At 39.4% G+C, this 22,830-nt stretch overlaps 1 protein-coding gene across 9 annotated transcripts in view; it reads left to right on the top strand.

The window, feature by feature from the left end:
• The window catches only part of znf385d (zinc finger protein 385D), a 106,640-nt gene that overhangs the window by 65,785 nt on the left and 18,025 nt on the right, over positions 1-22,830 (top strand). For all 9 annotated transcript variants that reach the window (XM_088307699.1, XM_088307697.1, XM_088307696.1 and 6 more), the window contains one exon: positions 7,494-7,642. In XM_088307699.1, the coding sequence (XP_088163825.1) occupies positions 7,494-7,642 (149 nt within the window). The remainder of the gene's footprint in view (positions 1-7,493; positions 7,643-22,830) is intronic.

Genomic DNA, 22,830 nt, shown 5'->3' with positions numbered 1-22,830 from the left:
CCAACGCGTGAACATCGCGCACGTACTTTGAACTCTTGTCGCGTCGTCCCGCCACAGCCCACTCCAACGGAATCCTCGCGGTGTGCTCGCAGGCTGACGTGGAACATGGCACCAAAACGTGGCTTTTTATGGCTTTTTGGACGCGCGGCGCGCACGGACGAGCCTCCTCATGACTCACCGCGTGCCGCCTCCTGGCAGCAGATGGCGACGCTGTCACTCTCTGGCATCTTCTCTTCCTGCTTACATCGTTTTTGACTTCTTTTTCTTCACCGCATTTGCTTTATTTTTATATGTTTTTTATTGCTCGCCACGTTTGCGGTTGAGTGCTTTAATAGTTTCACTGGAGAAGTTGGATTTGAACTTTTCGAAATGGTTGTTGACTCGCGTTTGGTTTGCTGGGAGTGAGTCGTTTTTTGATGTTTTGGAAAAGCCTTCGGTTAGTTGTCCTTGTTTTTGAAAACCGGTTTGTTTTAGACCTCTTTGATTGGTACAAATATGCATCTTTGAGTTTACTTGAAGATGAAATCATTTTTGATGTGTCAGAAGGTTTATTTTAGAAAAAAAATGATCATTGTTTTTTTTTTTTTCCTTGGGTTAATTACATTCTAAATTTGTCTTCTCTGCTTATGAGCAACATCTTGCTTGTTTATGAAAACATGTCGTCGGTTTTGTTAAAGGGTTGGGGTGGGCATTCTTGTTTTTGTAAAACACGTGCGTTAAAATCATCCAAGACTAAATTAAATTGTCTGTTTTGGAAAACACATTTGTTAGGTACACTGAGGGCAAAATTGTTTTTGTTGGGGACTCGTGTTGTCACCATACCAAAATTTGGACTTTGATACCTTTTCTGTATAAAGTAACTCGATACTGGTACTGAAACGATACCGTGGCTAGAAATTGAAACATCATAAATTCATTCACTGCCATTGACGGATATGGAAGCCAAAAATACATTCATTTTAGCTGAATATTTATTTTTCAATCGTGCAATGTGGGACAATATCATTGCGGTCAGCTTCCAATAGCTGCAGGCATGTAGCAAAAAAAAAAAAAGGAACAGGCTTGGATAATCGGTGGGAGGCTGTCCTGTGAGTGTATTGACTCATTACCGTCTTCAAACATTTTTTTGGACTGTCGCTTGGTGAAGAAAAAAAAGCATGCAAGACCTTGTCTAAACCTTGCATAATAGCGTTAAATCTATCAAATAAACATTTAGAATAAACAATTTGACACATAATGCTTCACAGAGATAACCCATTTTGGATTCCGGTTCGCATATGATATGGGAAATACTGTATATTCCCTCATGAGAGCATCAAATTTTCACTATTCAGCCATGAAACAAAAAATGAAATCAATCTCTGAGATTTGTGGCCTTGTTTAAAATGTGAACTTTCTTCTCTTGTCAGACAGAAATGAAACGTAGCACACATATATCTTTTTTTCCCCCCTCTCTGATTTACAGTATAGTTTGGACCGTTTATTCAAACGGAATTTTTTTTTTTTCAACGCCCAGTTTCACTGCAGTATAGCTATTATTCCAGTTCTTGATCAATCTTCATATATGTTTTGACGTCCGCATTAGTGTTCCTGGCCGCAACCGTAGGGCGTCCCTGCGCCAACGTAATCGGTTACGATGTGCATTCTCGTTATGCTGAAGAGCGATGCATTACATGCAGCCGTGCAGTCGTCCTCCTGATTTGTTATCAGATCATAGAAGAAAAGTCTCAGTCTCTCCGTTTGTGTTGTTTAAATGTTTACCCTGGAACAGCTTCAGGGTTTTTTTCTCTTCCTCGACTGTGGGGGGGCTTGACCAATACTTAGAGAAAATGAATTTGAAATGTATTTTTAGAATATCGCAATTTAGCTAGCCTGACTCGGTGTCGCACCATCATTGCATTTGTCAGCGCTCCAACATCGATGCTTATCGCCATTAGCCTGTCTATGGCGTTTCACATTTCTGTATGTGATCTCATATATTTATTTATTTACATATTTATTCTTTTGTTTTAAAGGAGGTTTCAGTTCTAGAGTAAACTGCAACTGCGAGTGTCGAATAAGCATCTTGGAGAAAGCATTTGGAGAATTGTTCTTGACCTATCAAATTGCGTACATCCACTCGTGGAAAGGAAAAAACACAAATGGTACTAAAGAAATGTAGCACACAGTGGTGGGCGGTCAAGGCCTTCTCTGCTGGCCTGACATAATCACGAGATCATGATCATATTATATTATATATATTTATTTTTAGGTGAGAGTTTTTACCCAATCAGAATTCAGCTAGCTCCTGTTGCCGGGCAGATTTCATGATACCAGTAGCACGCACTATTCGTCCAATTCCTTCTGATATAATCGTGCGGGCGTCTGTTCTGTGTGAGCAAGGGAGCTCATACAGTTGATAGACATTTGCGATAGCCAATCAGATCACGAGTTGATGAACTGAAGGTAGTTGATGAATAATTTGTTATGTGAGTTGAAGACTAAATTGACATTGACGTTTATAAAAAACATAATCGGCGAACGCCATAAATGCCTCTTTGGCCCAGCTGCTGTGGCGTACTTTGTCACTTTCTGGCCTCCTCTCTCCGTCCTCCTCGCAGCTTTTGACTTTTTACGCCGTTTGCTTTTATTTACTCTCGACTGAAACGCCGCCACCGTGGCTTTCCTTGGCCCGTAATTGATGCGACGTGCTGGCCGTCGTCAAAGCCACTCTGCTTCTCTGCTTTTCATTAGGCCTCCGACGAGCTCCTTTAATTCCTCCAACTTCTGGATTGCCTCCACCATTTTATCGGCCTCCTCTTCTCTGATCCTGGCACGTCATAGCAAATCTCATGCTGCTTCCAATTAGCCGTTTATGAAAACTTCAGCTGGCATGACCGACGCGGCGCAAATGTGCTCGCTCGTGACATTCGGATCATCCGATAGGACGCAGGTGGTCATCCGAGGCCGCCGACTCACAATTGTATATTTTTCTATCCTTTTTGGCCTTTTGGTCCACACGCAAAGATTCGGTTTTGGAGTCGCCCGGGGCGGAATTTATGGAAAACTGCGGCTGGGATCAAGACGAAACTGACTGTGTTGACAGGAAAATCTGATTTTGGACGTTGGCTTTGCTCCTTTTGCATGATGTCACGACTGTTAAGAGAAAATACCCGCCCAAAAAACGACGAGTAATTGTACTGACCTCAATTTAGAGCCTCTGTTGCTAAACAAAACAGCAGCAACCAACAGTTTGACGTTCAGGATGATGAATTTTCTCAAATTGACAATATGCGTTGTTCCCCCGCCATATCACAATCTGTTTTGCAGATATTTTAGACGATTCTAATCTGAATATTTAGTTGTTTGCATTCCATGGAGTACAAAACTAGATGTCCAAAAAAATATCCCGGTTTCTCTGCATCACTTATTTATCTGAAATATCAAACATTTTTATGTTGCATACAATCACATAACATAGAATCAAACAATGTAAACATTTTATGACTTAAATGAATATAAAAGCAGACATATTAAGTAGTGGTTTTAAATTAGAGCGTGTCATTCTGACAAGAGGTGTGCAGGTGGTTAAAAAAAAAAACTATTTCCTTCTAATCATTTTTGAACAAAATAATTTTTGGAAAATGATGGAATAATTTTATTGATTTCGATTTGCTTCTTTCTGTGTTGGGGCTTTAAATGTTGTCTTGCTAAATTTGTTATTATTTTTTTTTTTATTTATTTATTTATTTATTTCTACTCAAATGCTGGAAGTGGCCTCTATTTTTTTTTTTGTCAGTGCTATTCGGGGGCCACCCACTTCCTAACCAGATGCATGATAAAAATGATGTTTTAGATCTGCGGCAAATTAATCAAAAGGGCGACTCGGAGTGTGCTCGCCAGTATTTTTTTTTTTTTTTAAGTAAGGTCTTGGCAAAATAAGAAACTTGACCTTTTCAGTTAGTCGCGTCGTCCTATGTTGTTTTTCCTTTTGTTTCAGGAAAAATGGAGCATTTTGATGAGATTGAAATGACTGATTGAAAACTAATCGAATAAATGCTTTACTACTTTACTACACCTCCGTTAGTTGCAACGGAGACTAAATTCTCTTTGTTCTGTAAACATAACGTCTTTGATGTGAAGCAAACACAGATAAATCGAATTCTCGAAATTATCTTTGAAGTCTTTGTAATCTCCAAATAGGTTTTGTGTGGGCCAAATTATTGTCTGTGTGTTTTGAAAACAGCCACGTTCGATTCAAAAACATGCTTGGTTGGCGAATTTCAAGCCATTAATTGAAGACTTTAAGAAACGCTATGATTTTTTTTTTTTTTTTAAAGTATACGATACGTTTAAAAAAAATAAATAAATAAAATTCTCGGCCGGTTGACCATATTTGCAACGTTACCACCACCATCGAAAAACGTCGCGATGCCTTTACTTGAAGTCAATAAGTGGCCCCCGGGTATGAATAATTTGGATGGAAAGCATCTATACGGTCGTAACCATAAATAACTTTCATTGTTCCTTCGTGGGAACGGTCTCGTCAAGGACATTGGACATGAATCTCCATCCCCACCTCGTCACTTTTGTTTCCATTTTAATGTTTCATAACAAGCTGCTGGCTTTGTGATTAAAACTGGCTCGGAATGTAGTTAATCTTTAATTACACGCAATGTATTTTGCGTTTGCGAGACCATGTGAGTGAGATTCATTTCAAGGGGGGGGGGGGCATGTCTGAGTTTGGATGTCGAGCGCTCGCCTGTTGCCAACTTTTCATTTAAAGCAGATGCTTGGCTCGTAATTTAGGGAATAAACAAAACACGCATACGTCATTCAAAGCATGTCTCGTGTGTGGAGACTTGTTGTGTTCGGTTAGAAGACGATTGCGCCGATAGAGCGTTTCTTTTTTTTTTTTGTCCGTCTAAATGCGACTGAAATGCGAAAAATAAAACTTGAAGCTCTCTTCACACCCTCCATGCTGGTCAGCAGCGTGACAGCCGTGCGAAGATTTAAGAGCATTAATAAAGCCATAAAACTAATGGACATGTTGGAATGAAATCATGGAAGATTTTTATTTTTTTTTCCCACGTTGGAGATGCCTGATAAAATTACCCTTGTCCCCAAACTGGGATTTCTGTGCCACCATATAAAATAATAATAATAATAATAATTATAATGATAATAATAATAACAATAATAATAATAATTATAATAATAATAATAATAATAATTATAATAATAATAATTATAATAATAATAATAATAACAATAACCATAATAATAATAATAATTATAATAATAATAATAGTAATGATGATAATAACAATACTAATAATAATAATAACCATAATAATAATAATAATAATAATAATGATAATGATAATAATAATAACAATAACAATAACAATAACAATAACAATAACAATAATAATAATTATAATGATGATAATAATAATAATAATAATAATAATAATAATAATAATAATAATAAAACATTGAGCATCATAAGAAGCTCAGAGTAGGCGTTCTTTATCTTTTCAAGTCCGGGGACACGTCACACAGCTTAACTCATTTACTGCCATTGACGGCTAAAGACGTCAAAGATCCTTTGTTTTTTTTCTTTTTTTTACTTGGCTGGTAGTGAATGAGTTCAATGTTGTTTGAAAAATAATAAGAAAAAAGTCATAAAAATGACAAATAATTTATTTAAAAGGGAAGTCAAGCCATAAAATGTCTTTTCATTCGTCCTCACTAGTCTAAACACAATTTTCTAATGATTATTTTTAAATTATGTTGGTGGAGTGAGAATTAACCCGATGAATCCACTTGTTCTCTTCCATCAAATGGCACAAGCAATTTTGACGTCCTACCGCCACCTGCAGACAACCGAAAATTGGCGTCAAAGAGCCCTCGGCATGCGAACGACACGTGACCAAAACCAGATTACAGCCGAGCTGCAGTCAGTTCAAAGTGGGTGTCGCATTTTTTAGATTTACTCAACTGTTACCCTTTCTCAATATTGTTTCGCTTGCTTTATAGTTTGAGGAGTCCCAAAAGCAATAAATATTGGGATCAAACTCACTGGTTTGCTGACGGCTTTCTTTTTGCGAAGAGCTGGAAAAGGATGAAAAGAAACTTGTCAGGTCATATTTTGGTAGACATTCATTTCCGTTCCAGCGCAAGTCTAGTTTAAGCGTGTTTTGGCGTGCCGGACGCACCAAGCACCCGCACCACCGATGCACTTGCTAATTTGGTGTCGGACCAGGGACGCACGATCGGGAGGTCCGATTGCCCACGTCACGCCCCAACGGAGAGTTATTCCACTTTCCGTGCCAATGTCACGCACAAACTCCAGCGAGTCTAATTTCTTTCTGTGCATGTCAAGCACGCCCAAGTATTCGGGCGTGCTCGCCGTGCCGCCCTGATTTTTTTATGCAAATTAGCGACTCAGCTCGGAGTGGCGGGGAAAACACTCCGTCCCGTCCCACAATGCCGCACAAAGGCGCAAACGCACTCTGACGTCCAATTTCCGTCTCGCAAAAGAACACAATATCATGTGGGTTAACCCGCGGTACACCGTCAGCGGTAATCGCGAGGAGCGCCATCGACATTAATTGCGATCAACTATTATTTATAGGAATAATTGAAGAAAATTCGTTGTAAACTCCAGCTTGATTATTAAGCTGGTAATGCTACAAAAACACTAACGAGAGCCAGCAGGTGGCATCATTGGGTCTCTTTCGGTTGAGATCACTGTGTATGAAAACAATGCGGATGCCCGTGAACATGGTGGATCTCTGGAAATTCGGCCGTTACTAGCAGCTTGAGTGTTCGTCACGTTAAATCTACTACAGATGACGGAGATGATTTTAATATGAAGCAGAAGCGATGATGTAACGCACACACGCAACTGAATACTACTACGACGACTAAATTGCATGCTGCTACTTTGTGAAATGTGTTAAATATAAAATTGTTACACGAGTGGTGTTATTTGCAAATTATAATTGTAAATACATTATTTTGTCAACAAAAGCACATTTTCATCATCATGCCTCCATAAAGTAAAGCTTCTTTGCTTAATAGTCGCTGTTATGCACAAAATCTATCATTTCACAAAAAGCTTGTTTATTGAGTTTTATTGTGGTCCAAAATAGGTGCTTCCTAAAAAAATGGAATAAGGTAGAAACAAACAAAAAAATGCGATGAAAGAAAAATCTCATCTTTCATTTGGTTGTTTCTGTGTACTTACTAAAAAAAAAAAAATCATCAGAATCCTTTAACTCACTCACTGCCATTGACGGATAAATACGTCAAAGATCCATTTTTTTTCGCTCGGCTGATAGTGAATGAGTTAAATTGGCTGGCACTCAGTAAATTCTCTTTTAAAAAAATAATGTCTGGCATTGATGCTTCAATCAAACAAAACTTAACAGTAACGCTGTCGGAGAACAGGAAAAAAAGGCCGAGTGTGTCTATTTTAAGTGTCTGCTTTGCCTCCCTCCCCACAGGTAACACATGTCACAACGGCCTGGTGCCCCCCGTGGCCCGGTCCGCCTTGCCGTCTGTTCACGGTGCTCTGGGCGTCAAGCACTTCCTCCCCTTCCCATTGGACAACAACGCCTCAGCTGCCGTCAACCTCTTCCCGGGATTCAATGCTGTGAGTGTCAAGCTCCATTTTTTTTAATTTTTTTTTGTGTGCGTGTTTGTTGACTGTCATGCCGAAAGCGAGCGGCAAGGTTTGGGACGTTTGTGGGGGGAAAAAAATGTTAGTGTTTCCGTTGATTTTTTTTTTTTGTAGGTGGTGCAAGTGTCTTGTTTTGAGAGACTTTTCTCCACTTGTTTCTAGTCTCGTCAGATGCTAAATTGTCTTTTATAAAACAGGCTCATTGAAGACTTTAATTTTTTTTTTTTGTTGTGATAAGAGAAAACAAATGTCAGGTTCGTTGAAGAATTATATTTGAAAACATGCATTAGGTTCATTGTTGACTCTGACATCTTTGATATCATCAAAAAAGTGTTCCTTTAACAACTTTAGTGACTTTGTAAGCATTTATGTCACGTTCATGATCCACAAAACTCTCTTGAATATTTTGAGAACACATAATGTTGAAATGTAAGTTATGTTGACGACTCTCGTCAGGTGTTTCCGTGAACTCGACTAAATTGTTTTTTTTTTTTAAATAGCAAATGTAAAGTCTAACGCTTGAAAAACTTACGTTAGGTTTCTAAATGATTGGAATTTTCTTTGATATTTATGAAATGACATTTTTTTCCTCGGTATAAAAAAAAAACAAGTTGAGGTTGTTGTGAACGCTCAACTATGATTGATGATAAAAAAAAAAAAATGATTAGGAAAAAAGTACATAAGTGTTGCCGTGATCAACCAATCAGAGGCCGGCATCATTCTGACATCACTGCTCGTGGCCTCTGAGGACAAATCTGAAATCTGATTAGTTGTGGAAACCGTCAAGTTACGGCACTTCTGTGCAGATTCGATTGACATGGCAACACAAACGCTGAAATGTGATTGGACTAGAAAATCGAACCAATAGAAATGCTTTGAAATGACGACAATCGATACAATTCACAAAACATACGTTCGACTTGTAAAAAAGATGTCGACGTAGGTCAGCGTCCACACCGCAGCTTTAAAAGATGGCACGTCCGTTTCCAGACACACATTGTTGCTCTTTTCTTCCGGCCGGCAAAGTGATTTTTAGCGTTCACATCCTTGACACGAGCTGGCGCACAAACGAGCATGGAACGCTTCTCATCCATCCGCCTTCCCCGTGGGCTTATTGCCACTTCCTTCCACTGCTTGCGCCCCCCCCCCCCCCCAGCTGTGCTCCAAACATCAAACCCTCTCCTCCTAATTCAAAAGAAACTGACTCCCGGGTTTTTGATGCGGCTTTTATCCGTTGCGCTTCCTTTGTTTCGCGGCCGTCATCGCAACGTTTTGATGACGCCGCCGATTTCCACCGCGCTCGTATTTCCAAGTAATGACTTTCAAATGGGGGAATCAATCGATGTGGAAGTGCGTGAACGTGAAGTAGTGCACAAGGGCTAATGCACGATACTGTTCTGGTAATATTTATGCCGTCATTTCATCGAGAGAGAAAGCTCTGTGCTAAAATTTGACTTCTGGATTTTTGCACTAATGACAAATCGATTTTCTTCAATATCAATTTGGACACAAATTTTGTTTTTATATATATGATATGTTTAATCTCGCCAAAACATCAAGGACATCTCGGTTTACAATGAATTGAACGTGCATGTTTTTCAAAAAAGTTTAGATCAATGATGGGCAAATTCTACAACCACATTTTTGGGGGGGGGCACCCACCACCCTTGTGAGGGTAAGCGGTTCCGATAAATATGTAATTTAAAAAATGTTGAGCGGAGAATTGAAAAACAAATTCAAGAAAAGCGTGTATCAGACATTGGAAAAAAAAAATTATAGTGAGTTAATTTTTGTGCCGCCTTATGTTGTTCTTTTGTTCAGCAGTTGTGTGCCGTCCTTGAATGGTCATTTTTATGCAAGAGAGCCATTTGCACTTGAAAAAAAATACAGGAAGGTTTTTTTTTTTTTTTTTTTTTTTTGCTTCTAACCTAAAATTTAATGTTTTATATATAATAAAATATATAAAGAAAATATAATAAAGTATTTTGTCCATATTTAAAAAAGAATTTCATACACATGGTTAAGAAGTGTGTGGTCCGATTTGGCCCTCAAGTAACAGTGGTGAATAATGATGGCCTCCTTCAACATTTCATTTGCCCCATCCATGATTTAGATTCTTCAACCCTCTAACCAGAAAATATTGCCATTATTGTAGTTCTCCTTGAAAGCAGACTGATTATTATTTATTTATTTTTTTTTTTACGTTTAGAGTTTGATTGACATATTTGCTTTTTTTCTGAACCAAACCAGAAACTGAATTCTAATCAATCAACGTGTCCATTATCTGCACTGTTTTTTTTTTTTTTTTAACCTAATCTGTTTTAGAATCAAAGGTTTACAATTGTAATATCTTTAGAGTTGAGAACTCGATTAATCGAAAAAAAAAATTGATTGAAGTAATTGTGAGTTGCAGCCGTAGGAAATGAACAGTCCTTTACAAAAGAATTTACTCCGATTCTCGAGATCTTATATTGTGGCGTCTAACCCCTTGAGTGTAACGTGCAAACACTCGATTTTATAGACAAGAGACGTAAAATGTATTCCCATTTGTTATGGCAACCATGCCTGTATCAAACGGCTTCTTTTTCCGGGTGCATTTCAAATTCATGTTTGCGAAATGTGGGAAAGCGCCAGCCCGCTTTGCATATTTCTCAGGTGAGACGCTTTTTTTTCGTTTGAAGCCGAGAGGGAACACGTGTGAGCTTTAACGAGGAGATGACTCGCGCTTGGCAGCGCCCGATCCTCAGATATGGCATAAATCGTCCGAAAATGCAACGCGTGGAGCCACACGCACGCATTTATTGCCGTCTCCAAAATCTGTAAATTAACGTTGAAATTTTTTATGATCATCCCCCCCTCCCCCTCCAAAGGAAATATTCACCCAGCAAAGTTAACAACTCTGGAAGGCATCTCGGTGACGGCTCTGACATTCTTTTGTCGAAGCGCTTTTTATTTACGACTTATGGCTTACGACTCGCTTATGAGTTATGCGCGACAGACACTTTCGACTCTTGCCGCTTCCACTCATCACATCGAGGGGCTCTCGCAAGGGGTGAAAAAAAAAATAAAAAATACGCCTGCCAAAGACTGCGGTAATGTGTGGTTGCTATAGTAACTGTTTTATGATACATTAAAAGCGAATGATAATGTTTTCGTACACTTTTTCATAAGGTTCACCCAAATGACATGATGCTATCAGTCAAGCTATCAATCGCAGGACTAACACAAATCTTGTGAAACCACATTTATCGCGCGTACGTGACAGACACGGGTAAGTTGTAAATCTGCGTTATACAGACCGTATCAAAACGTTTAGGATAGATGGACCTTCACCAAAATCCTTGAAACACATTTCGACTTATGAAAAGCACACTTAAATTTCCAAATGGGTCTGTTAGCGTCATGCTAACATTTACAGTATGCCATAGTTGGGCTAAGAGAAATGCAGGATTTACGAACATTCGAGCAACACGTTTAAGTGTTTAGTGATCGTCGTTATTGGCAAGCGAGATCGCAAAAATTTGAATGTAACTGATATCCTCCAAAAAGCGATGACAATTTCAACCAATTTTATTCTAGATTTCACAATATAGCATCAAATCACCAGTTTTGTCAACATGAAAATACTCAAAGCACTTCGTCACCGTTCCTTGGCACTATGATGATGGCAAAGCGCTACTTTTGTCTAAATGAAGCTTCTCAATTCACTTCAACGTACTGCACTCAAGGTGTCACAAGACGGCGCCAAAGCTATACTTTTATTGTGACGACCAAAACTTTTTTTTTAGTGAATAATAGCAGATAGATATCCCCCCCCCCTCCTCCAAAAAAAAAAAAAAAAAATCGGTGCAATTGTGAATGCCAAACCACAAATTTGTGATTTCAGCAACTGGAAATGTTTGTCGTTTCAAAAGAGAGCAAACAAAATTTGAATGTTGCCAATTTCCACGCTCACCCCCCCCCCCCCACAAGTGAAACGATTGACTTCATTGGTCACGCCTTCTGTCTCTGATTGGTTGTTCTTCCTCGGGCGCTGTGGTTTCTCAGCAATCAAATTGATGAGCTCATCTACCTTTCAGGTTTATACTGACAGTTTTAACAAACATGACAAAAAGTGATTTTTTTTTTTTTTTTTTGGAGAGCTGCAAACTCCTTTAAATACAGGAGACGTATCAATACTCCTCCCACCTGAGTGCCTGCGCTACCATATGGAGTTTTTTGTGAACGCTTTATTGAGGTATCTATCATTGAGTTTGAATGCTGTTGTTGAGGAGCACCAAAAAAAAAAAAAAAAAAAAAAAGAAGCCCAGTGGAGATTGCAATAAGATGCCAGCTCGCAATGGATGGAATCATCGAGGAGAGAACACCTCGCGTGGAATTGACCCTTTTTGGGAGTGGAATGAAAGGGAAACCTCAAGTGAGGGCAGCAGCTTAACACATGAAGTGCGAGTGTGTGTGTGTGTGCGTGTGTGTGTGTGATGGTACAAGTCTCCGAAGGCCTGAAAATAAGATCCGTCTGGCCCGCGGCCGACATTTGTCTTAGAGAAACAATACAAAGTCCATTTCCCCCTGCAGAGTAATCAGGAGTGTGATTTATTGATTGTGCACGCTGGGAAATTGCTTTGTAGTGTCGCGCGCACGCACACACGTGCACGCGCACTCGCGGATGCCTCCATCATCATTCGTTTGGGGCGGGAGGCACACTCGCTTAGTCGACGTTGATGCGTTTCTGCTCAATGGTGGCGCCGGACGTGTTTATTCAACTACTTAGTGTGTCACGGAAGTGATGGGATGATTATCGGCAGGGTTTGGATCGATATTTTTAGGATGGCTGCGGCCTAAAATGCTCGGTTCAGTTGCTGCGTTTTACACAAATTGGGAGCTTTTGTTGTCATGTAATTGCAGGAGACATTTTCTTTTTTTTTTTTTTCTTCTGAAAACAAAATTCTTTGGCTTTGTTTTTAGAACACTATCCCAAGTATAATTTTTACAAAGACAAAAGTACTTTTGGAAATTAAACAAAGCTGACAGTAACGAGAGAAACGAGTTTAATTTATGTGGTAAAATATAATATAATGCATATTTATGAATTTGTTTTTATGTAATTCTATATTTATTATTCCACAATTATTAATATACAACAACATGGAAAATCTCAACCAAACCTACTAAAACTAAAGTTTAGACTTTCTTGTACCAGGAAAAGAAAATTACTTTTCTGATCTTAACTAAGCAATTGAAGAAAAATGGTTGGTTTTAGTAAACATAATAATATTAATAATGCGTCTGATTCATGTGTTGTTGTTTTGTTTTCAGAGGAAACAAGCTTTATGTGAAAAGTGACTGATGCAAATATGTTTTGCTTTTGTGGCCCCTCAGACTTTCAACGACAAGTCTGAGGAAGAGCAAATGATTTCTTTGCAGACGCCACGAGCGAAGCCGACTCGTCACTTAAGCCAAACGACAACCGCGTCTTGTTTTTCTCCTGATTGTGGCGCACACTTTCTACGATGCGTGACAGATATCGTACGCGTCACATCCAGTACACATCCATTGTTTGCTTAATTTGTTAATTTTTTCAATTCGTTTGCTGATCTTAAATCTAAAGTGGCGCTTTGCTGCCATCTGCTGGCATTTGCTTGGCACTGCAAGTCTTTAAAAAAAAATGACTCGACTGATTTATTTATCGATGGCAGAAAACATTTGGATCCCAGCTGACGAATATTGATTTTCATGCAGTGATGTAATCTTCAGGAAACATTTTGCTTGCAAGTCCAACAGTTCGGCAAGCCAAAAAAATACTCGATGCTAATATAAATGACTGAGTGGCCAAAAAGCGAACAGAGCTGAAAGCGCGTCCAACAGGTTATCAAATGTGACTCATTTCAACGACTTCCCTTCTAATGGAAGTCAAACAAGTGTGAAATATTTTGCGAAAAGCAAACCTGCTGGCATTCGAGGAAGCAATTAATCAAACGGGATTTTTTTTTGCCTTTAGGCTTCCTGGCACATCGTAAATGTCATCTTCAGAGTCCCAAGCGGGATATTTACAACAACGTGCCTGCGCTCGCGTCACACTTTGAGAAAGAAGCACTCGTTAGCCACTTTCACAAACTTTTAGGGTTGGGAATTACACCCGATCCACTTTTTACTTTCCGATAGAGTGAGTAGGACATTTTGTAGTGCATTTGAAATGTGTCGTGAGTCAGGCTGGGTATGGATTCAAATTTCCAAAATTGATTTGATTTTCGATTCATGATTCACTTTGATTTTCGATTGAATCAAGGATTTCACGCAGTACCAATTTTACTTTAGTATAGTATTGCATTGCAGTTCCATTAATCATGTTTGTTTTTTTTTTCAACATGACCTCATCAAAACAATAAATACATCTGCCTTCATGCCCGTTGGTGCCGACTTCACTGCTTCCGCCATTTTGTTTTGATACGTTACTTTCACGGAGTGACAAGACCTCTCATGACGTGTGAAGTCATGTAAATTTATAATGTTATTAAAACTATCGATATATGGTTGGATGAATCGATATCTGGCTATGAAAAGGAAAACCGATTAAAATCGATATATCGATTTTTTGTATTTATTTTTTTAAACCCAGCCCCTCGTAGTGAGTATATCGGTTATTCCGTATATACATCATGCACACGTACCGAACTGCAACATAATGTGTTGTGTTTATTTAATTTCATATTTATTTTTTATTTATTTAATTATTTAATTGAATTAATTTGATTGATGTATTTAAATAAATTATTTGTTATATTGCACTGAAGAGGGGAGCTCTCCAATCGCGTTGTAGCCTGAGTACAATGACAAGGGCATTCTGATTCTGATTCTGATTCTGATTCTGATTCTGATTGGACGCAATGTATCCCACAATGCATCTTGAAAAGTCGTGAACAACCAATGGTCACATGCAATATAACTATTTTTCATTCAACTAATATGTCAGCTGTGTAGTCCAGTATAAAAAAACCTTTGGACTCCTTCCTGAACAGGGTTTTTTTTTTTTTTGTTGTTTTTTTTGGGCTGAACTACATAGTCGACTTTATAAAAATCCCTTTACAGTGATTCAAGAGTCGAGAATGAGTAAATAATTCCAACCACAACAATCGAGTTCAAACTCATCTTGGGGAGATTAACGATGGCGTTTAGTCCAAGTGAACAACATACCTCCCCAAATCCAATAAAAGAGGAGCCGGCATCTTGAAGCCATTAAGGTTATCAACAAACCCGTGACTTTATCTGCGGGTCGCCGTGGCAACCGATCCCTAAACATGCCGGCTGGAAAGCTCGCGGCTCGTAAATCTAAAGTTCAAATAATTTTCACTTTTCGGTTGCCACAGGGACCGCGTTGTGTTTTCGGGTTTTCATGGCGACGATGACATTTTTCATCCTAAAACTTCAACCGGAGTCACATTCCGACTGACAAGTGGAGGTGAGGCGTCAAGATTTGAAAGCAAAGTCCCACAGCTTCACTCTTTCCGGGGTTCTCCAAAAAGTCGTCTTATCTTGAGTTTTGGCGACGCCCAGATGTGCGGTGAGAGCCGACAAACGTCAAAGTAGAACATGGGTGAAGCTCAAAACATGACTCGAAAGACAAACTTACAGTGAACCTCTGTTTGGCGCTTTCAAACACACCCTTTAGAGATGTTAAAATAAACACTTTTAAAGTTATTAAAATACGCAAAAAAGACACTTTTTTAAAACAATCAAGTCGTGACGCACTTTACGGAAATTAACTCGTTCACTTCCAGCCCAGGTAAAATGAATGACTTCTATATCCGTCAATGGCAGTGAATGACTTGAGAAGCGTAAAAAAATATGCATTGGTTAAAAAAAAAAAAGCCTTGCCAGAAAACTAAATATTGAATTACATATTTGTAAAATCAAAATATCTGTACCTTTTTGTATTTTATTATTATCTTACAAAACTGCATAAAGCTAAAGATTGTTACTCGCGCAGTTCTCCATATTAGAGGCACAGCGTGCGTGCTTTAAGCGGTGTCATTCCCAGTTCAAGTTGACTGCCGAACTGACAAATCTTCAAACCGCGCTACATCATTTAGCTTCATGCTAACATGAAATGTTGAATGTCATAGACAGGCTAACATAAATTAGCATAGACGTTATGGTCGTCATAAACCTCCCAAAAACGTTCAACACACATGGAGATTACAATTAATATTCACAGCTTCTTCTTCTTGCCCTTAATTCCTCTGCATGTGCTCTGGTGGTGCTCAGTGCTGCCGAGCATGTTGTGGTGAAACCTGGTACTGCACTGAATGTCAATAGCTCCAAATTTAGATTTGTCTGTATGGCCTAAACTAAAAATACGAGGAAAAAAAATTGTCCCGTCCCATGATTAATATTTTCAAGCAGAAGCTGTTTGCGTTTCGGAAGCCACGCGGCGACGTGGCAACAGGTGCGACCGCAGATGGACAGCGGAGAATTGCCTCTCGCGCGCCCTTTGATCATGTTTTCCCGTCACCGTGTGAACTCTTCGGGTTCCAAGAAACCAGTCCAATGTTTGCGACGGGGAGGGAGCGAGGAAAAAAAAAAAAGAAAATGTCCCCTCTGTTGTTTTGGTGCGGTGCTTTGAGCAGAGATCTGGTGTCATTCAGTGGACGCCCTGCTCAGGATTAGGGCATCAAGCAGGAATGTGGCAGCGACGATCAAGTGAAAACATGTGAGTCTTGTAAAGACCTCAAAGAGAGTTCAACATGCACTTGCGTCTTGAGGATCACCGGATCAAGAAGGGAAAAACTCACTTTGTACGACTTTCATTCTTCCTTCCAAAACATTCGTAGACATTCTTGTGGTGAATTTCTGTGGGAAGATGTCAGGGGGAAGGGCTTTGTGGTGATGTCGAGACGGAAGATGCAAGTGCAGGGAAGCTATTTTTAATTTTTTTATTATTATTTTTTTTTTTTTTAGTTATTCTGCAAAAAAAACAACAACAATGCAGACAAGGAATATGGAGCAAGGTTTTTACAGTGACCAAAAGCTAACAAAATAATTTGAATTAAAATTTAACAAACAAAAAATTACGATGAATCATGAACTAAAAATAAAAAGAAAAGTGCTTTAAATAAAAAGAAAACTAACTAAAACTATATCTTACTTTCATAAAACAGACTGAAAATCAATAATTATTGCGAAAATGTCCTTTTTTTTCGTCTTTGTCAATTAATATCAAATGTGAGCTTTCGGGGTTAATTTAAAAAAAAATTTTTTGCAATTTTGCGACAGATGGCCACGCAGTCGTTTGAGACTTGTAGTTTATTTTACACAACACTTAGTGACATAAATTTTTTTTCATTTTGCACCTGACAAATAGGCCATATAATAAAAAGAAAACTAACACTAAAACTAATGAAAACTTAAATGAATAAAAACTAACAAACCTGGTTTAAAAATATCGTAAAACTAAAAGAATTTAAGAAACGAAAGCCAAAACAAAATAAGAACATTTGTTCCACAACACACAGTTGTTTTGGAATAAAAAAATGCGTGCGTCATCTACGTCTTTTATTTGGCGATTGCTTCACTTTTATGTATATTAAATCTGATTTGTTGTAATAGAGATTCAGTTATTACTAGGTTGTTACAAATACATGGGAAGCGGACCTTGAGAGGTACATGCCTATGTTGGCTTTTGAACTTGGGCTTGACACATTTGGATTTTTTAAGGCCAATCCAGATTCCGATATAGGGCAGAATAATATTCCGATAACCGATTAATCGGACGATAAATTTGGGGGAAAAAAAGATAATTAAAATAATAATTAAAATGCTGGCAGAACGTTGGACTGTTTTACAAGAATTTGTTCTTGATTATTTGTGTAACTTTACAACAGATAAATTGTTCAAAACCCGATGATTTTTTTTTAACAATTATCGTAATTGAGGTTTTATCTGAAGGCCGTTATTTTGTCTCACGTTGGAACATGACAATGTGTAAATAAATAAATAAATAAAAATTGCATCAGCCAGCCAATCATTTCATTTACTGCCATTGACGGCTAAAAACGTCAAAGATCCATTTTTTTTTTTACTCGTCTGGTCATGAACGAGTCTGAGCTGAGTTTGAACCCTTGGCGAGTGTTTCAATTTGGTGTCAGGATTTCAAAACAGTCTTTCAAGTCAGTCGTAGGCTTTCAAAGTGTTTCAGGTCTGCCTTGGGGTTTTTAGGGTGTCAAATTAAGGTTTCAAGCCAAGTTTATGGTTTCAAATCAGGATTTCAAGCAAAGTTGAAGCTTTTAGGTCAAGATTAGAGTAAGTTGGCTTTTTTTTTTTGTTAGTTTTTTCGAGTTTATTATTCAGTTCAGGGTTCAAAATAGGGTTTCAAGCCAGGGTTAAGGTTTCAACCACAGGTTTTGAGCCTGTGGTAAGGTTTCAAGCCAGTGTTTTGAACATGAAATCGTTGCTCTCTTGTGTTTATTTCTTTTAGGGCTGAACATCAAAATGTTTGGACTTGATTGTGTGGCTCTAAAAATAAATAAATAAATAAAGCAAAGCCAAAAAGTTCTTGTTGACCGTGTGAAAAGGTACACAAGGATTCAATTGAAAATAGATTATCATCATTTATTCTCGCAATTTTTGGCATTGTTGCCTTCCTAAGATCAATAGTGTATTAAAGTCGTGGCCAGTGAGCCCATTGGGAAGTTTTTACAGCGATGGATTTTATTTGACTTATTTATTTTGTTCCAGACGGCGAAAAAGTACACCCTGGATAACAACGATTGAATCAATTGGGAAGGAGCAGTCACAGTAAAATCATTCGAATTTATGTGTGCTTAAAAGTCTGACATTTAATTTAGTTTTACTTAGTAACAACTCAGTGTGGTATGCTTAACTCAATCACGACCAGCCCAGGTCAAATGAAAATACTTTTTGACGTCTTTATCCGTCAATGGCAGTGAATGAGATGACTTCTGTAAAAATGCCGATATTTCTGGTCTGATTTTTCTTTACGTTCATCCTTTGTTTGTTCAAGGACATGTAACCCCCCCCCCCCGCTCATTATCGTGTTTGATATTCATGATGGAATATTACAGCAAGATAAATGGTTTAATCTGGCTTTTTATTGAACAATGTCACTGGTGAGACGCGCCCCCATCCTTCGTCTCCCCTCGCGAGGAGCGACGCCCCGGTCGGCCTCCTGATAGTATGATAGATTAGAAATTACCCTAAAAGGGAATTTTGCAAAAAAAAAAAAAAGATCGAAGTCCACCCAGCGTGCCAACAGATGAGGATTTATAAGCCTCGTCTGACGTTGCACTTTTGGAGCAACGTCTCCCGTAAACTCCGAGTTGAGGTTTTAAAAGCTGCACTTGCACTTTTTTTTTGTTGTTTTTTTGGGCCACGTATGGATGACGCAGGCGTGCCCGGATGTTAGGTTGGCAGGAAAGCATTTGGCATGGCAGGAAGAATTTGTTGGTTTGGGTAGATGTGGATTTGAAGCAGATTGGGTTACGTTCACTTGAGGTCAGGTTTGGAGGCGTAACGATAAATCGACTAATAAAAAAAAAAAATCGATTATCTGGTTTATCGATATTTGAAATAATTAGTCGTTTAGATATTTGTTCAATTTAAAATGGTCCCGATCGTCAGGAATTCAGCTTCGCCGATTTTTGTAGTCGTCCATGAAAGCAGGCTGATTATCATTGTGTTGACACAAAATCAAAATTTGGAAACTTCTGCTTTGGCCTTGGGAATTTATTATTATTTTTTTTTTGATGTGCTACAAATCAAACAAGTCACTCAATTTATTTATTATTAATTTATGTTCCCGTTGAAATTTAATATTAGGATGGATTTTCCTTTTTCATCGATTAATCGACAAACAAATCGAGAGATATCAATTATTAAAATGATCTTAAGTTACAGTCGTAGTTAGTTTATTTTTATAATTATGTTTCCAACAATGTTTGCATTTCAAGCCTGGGTTATGCTTTGAAAATTGGGTTCAACGCTTGGGTCGTGGTTTCAGGCTAAGGTTTGGGTTCAAGTTTCAAATTTGGAAAGGGAAGTAGGGTTTAAAACCATGGTCAGGGTTTGAAGACAGGAGTGGGGTTTCAAATTCAAAATGTAAACTTTTGTGTGCGCTGCCGACTCGGACTCTGCACTGGCGGCCCACAGTGCCGCTCCGATTTCTTCCTTCGCTTACCTAATATTGCCGTATGTGGGACGTTTCTATTGTGGGCCGACTCGGGAGGTGCTGAGCTCGTGCGTTATCTCGCCGCCGTCAGGTCACGTAGTCGACGTGATTTACAGTCTGCGGCAGAAGCCAAAGTCACGTCAGCTTGAAAGCCAACAATAGCCCAGAGCAGCCGCCGCTCGTCCCACGGAGGAGGACCAGGTGCGGATGGAGCTCGAGGTGCTTGAAGCCGGGTTTAGGCTTTCAAATCAGGGATTCAACTCTCTGTTAGGGTTTAAACTAGTTTGAAGACAGGGTTAGGGTTTCAAATTAGGGCTTCGAATCAGGGTTAACATTTCAAAGTGACAACACTACACAAATGTTAAAAGTCAGTGTTAGGGTTTCAATCCTGAGTTTCACAGAAGGATTAGGGTATCAAATTAGGTTTGCGAGACAGGGGGTGACGGTTCAAATTGTGGTTTCAAACCAGATTTAGGGTTTAAAATAGGCAGTCAAGACAGCTTTAGGGTTTCAAAATGGGGTTTCTAGCCAGGGGTAGCATTATTAGCAAAGAATAACGTGCAAAATTACACTTTCAAGACGGAGTTAGGGTTGCAACTTAGTGTGTTAAGACTGGATTTGGGTTTCAAGACAGGATTCTGGTTTCAAGCAAGTGTCAGTGTTTCAAATTAGGGTTTTCAAACCACAGATAGGGTTTCAAGCAAGTGTTAGGGTTTCAAAAGGAGGTTTCAATCCTGGGTTAGAGTTTCACATACGGATTAGGGTTTCAAAGTAGCCTTTCAAGACAGGGTTCAGGTTTCAAATTGTGGTGTCAAACCAGATTTAGGGTTTGAAATAGGTAGCTTCTGTGTTTCAAAATAGGGTTTCAAGCCAGGGTAAGCATTATTCACAAAGAATAATGTGCAAAATTTCAGTTTCAAGGCGGAGTTAGGGTCTCAAATTGGGGTGTCAAGACTGTGTTAGGGTCTCAAGGGGCTTCTGGTTTCAAACAAATGTCATTGTTTCAAATTTTCAAACCACAGTTAGGGTTTCAAGCAAGGGTGAGGGTTCACTCTTGGGTTGGGGTTTCAATCCCCAGATAGGGTTTCAAGCAAAGGTTGCGTTTGATGTGCCAGTGGTTGTTTCAGATGAAATTCAAAGTTACGGTTTCAAGCCAACTTAACTGAACGGCAAGCAAATCAAGAGTGCTGTGTTTTATCTGCGGGAGGATCAGGTGTTGCGTCTCGGGTTCCGTCTTTCATCTGGCTCGGACTTCGGGGGGCAACCGCGGCCAAACGCCTCCGGGCAAATATTTGTCATGGTGGACGAGAGCGAGGAGGGGGGCGGGGACAAAAGTTGGAAAGGTTGGGAAAAAAGTGAAGTGAACTTTCGGGACTGGGGCAGGGTTGCAAATGGGAATTCAATTATGAAATGATTAAAAGATGGCTGCCAATCGTGTTCAAACGTGAGCTTACCTCGAAGCAATTCTCGTCATCAAATCAAACGAAATAAAGTTGGATCAACGCGCGATTGTCATTTTATTAAGGTCACAATCAAAGTCAATCTTGATCAACAAGAGCAGAACTCAAATTCTCTTCAGTTCTTTTCCTGCGCTTTGAGATTTTATTGATCGCCGGCAGTTCAGCAATAAATGTCACGTCAGTGATTTGAAAAGATCACGGCTCGTTTTTTTTTTCCTTTTCTGGCAGCCCCCCCCGTGCGGAAAAGTCAAGACGCCGTCACTGTCGTGTTTTCCCGTCACGTTCTTTTTTTTTTTTGCCACCGTGTCGGACAGGTTGTCACATGACGGGCGCCAAATGAGCTCGCCGCGCGCGTTCCGCCATCGTTTCTCCCCTGACGAGTCGAGCTCAGAAAGGAGACGTTTCTTCACTGTCATGTTCATGTAGAAATATGTCGAATACTTTTTGCAAGAATGTTTTTTGATTATATTTTCCGTTTTGCATGTGTTGCTTGCTGAGCAGTCGGTTCAAGTCGCCATTGTGCGACGGGTTCGAATTATCGCACGAATACGAATTTCTGTCGAGTAAATCCTTTCGACTGCATCGTAAGTCAAGTGAATTATATTTCATCAATGTTCGAAACCGGAGTGAATCGTATCTGCTCTATTGTAATCGGAGTGTGTTATCTACTGTATCGAAACTGGAACGAATCGTATCTAATAATTCTTAATCCGAGATAATTGTTTCTATTGCATCATAATTATTTTTCACAATTGCAGTGGAAAACATTGCATCGGAATTGCCAAACATCACATCGTAATCGGAAAAAATCGTTTCTACCGCATCTTAATTGGAATCGTGTCTACCGTATTGTAATTGGAGTGAATCGCTTCTACCCTATCGTAATTACTCTTGCAATTGGAGTGGATAATATTGCATCGTAATTGGAAAAATCGTGTCTGCTGTATCATGAGTGGAGCGAATCGTATTTCCTGCGAATAGTTTCGACTGCATCGTATTTACAAATCGCAAGTGGAGTGAACTTCATTGCTTTGGACTTGCAGTGTATTGGATTGAAATTGTGAATAGGGAATCGTAGCCACCCATTGTAATCGGAGGAAATTGTTTCGACTACATCGTAATCAATCGTAATCATATGGACTGAAAATTGAAACGCAGGTTCACTGTTTTATGGGAATATATGACACGGCCATTTTTGTAGCGCAATGTGGACGCACGCCGCCAGCTCACCAAGATGACTGACAGCTCCGAGTGGGACGCGAGCGCATATCTTGCTCAAGCTGCGATGAACGCGGCGTCCCGTCGCGCGCAAAGTGATTGTGCACACGCCGCAGAGAAGCGAGCATGATGGGATGTTGGCGGAAGTGTGTGGGCGTTGGCATTATGCAAGCGCGCCGGCGCCGCTTCATTTAGTCCCAGTCACGGCTTTCGCTAACCCTCGGGCGTGCCTCTCGTGCCGCTCGGTGGGCGGCCGATGTCGAGCCCAAACAGCCGAGATCCCTCAAGATGCTGTCGGAGTT

Source organism: Idiotropiscis lumnitzeri, chromosome 10 (assembly GCF_059441095.1).
Source record: "Idiotropiscis lumnitzeri isolate Australia: NSW breed Sydney's pygmy pipehorse chromosome 10, RoL_Ilum_1.0, whole genome shotgun sequence".
Lineage (NCBI taxonomy): Eukaryota > Metazoa > Chordata > Actinopteri > Syngnathiformes > Syngnathidae > Idiotropiscis > Idiotropiscis lumnitzeri.
The sequence above is the reverse complement of the archived record's forward strand: the minus strand, read 5'-3'. Positions and strand labels throughout refer to the sequence as shown.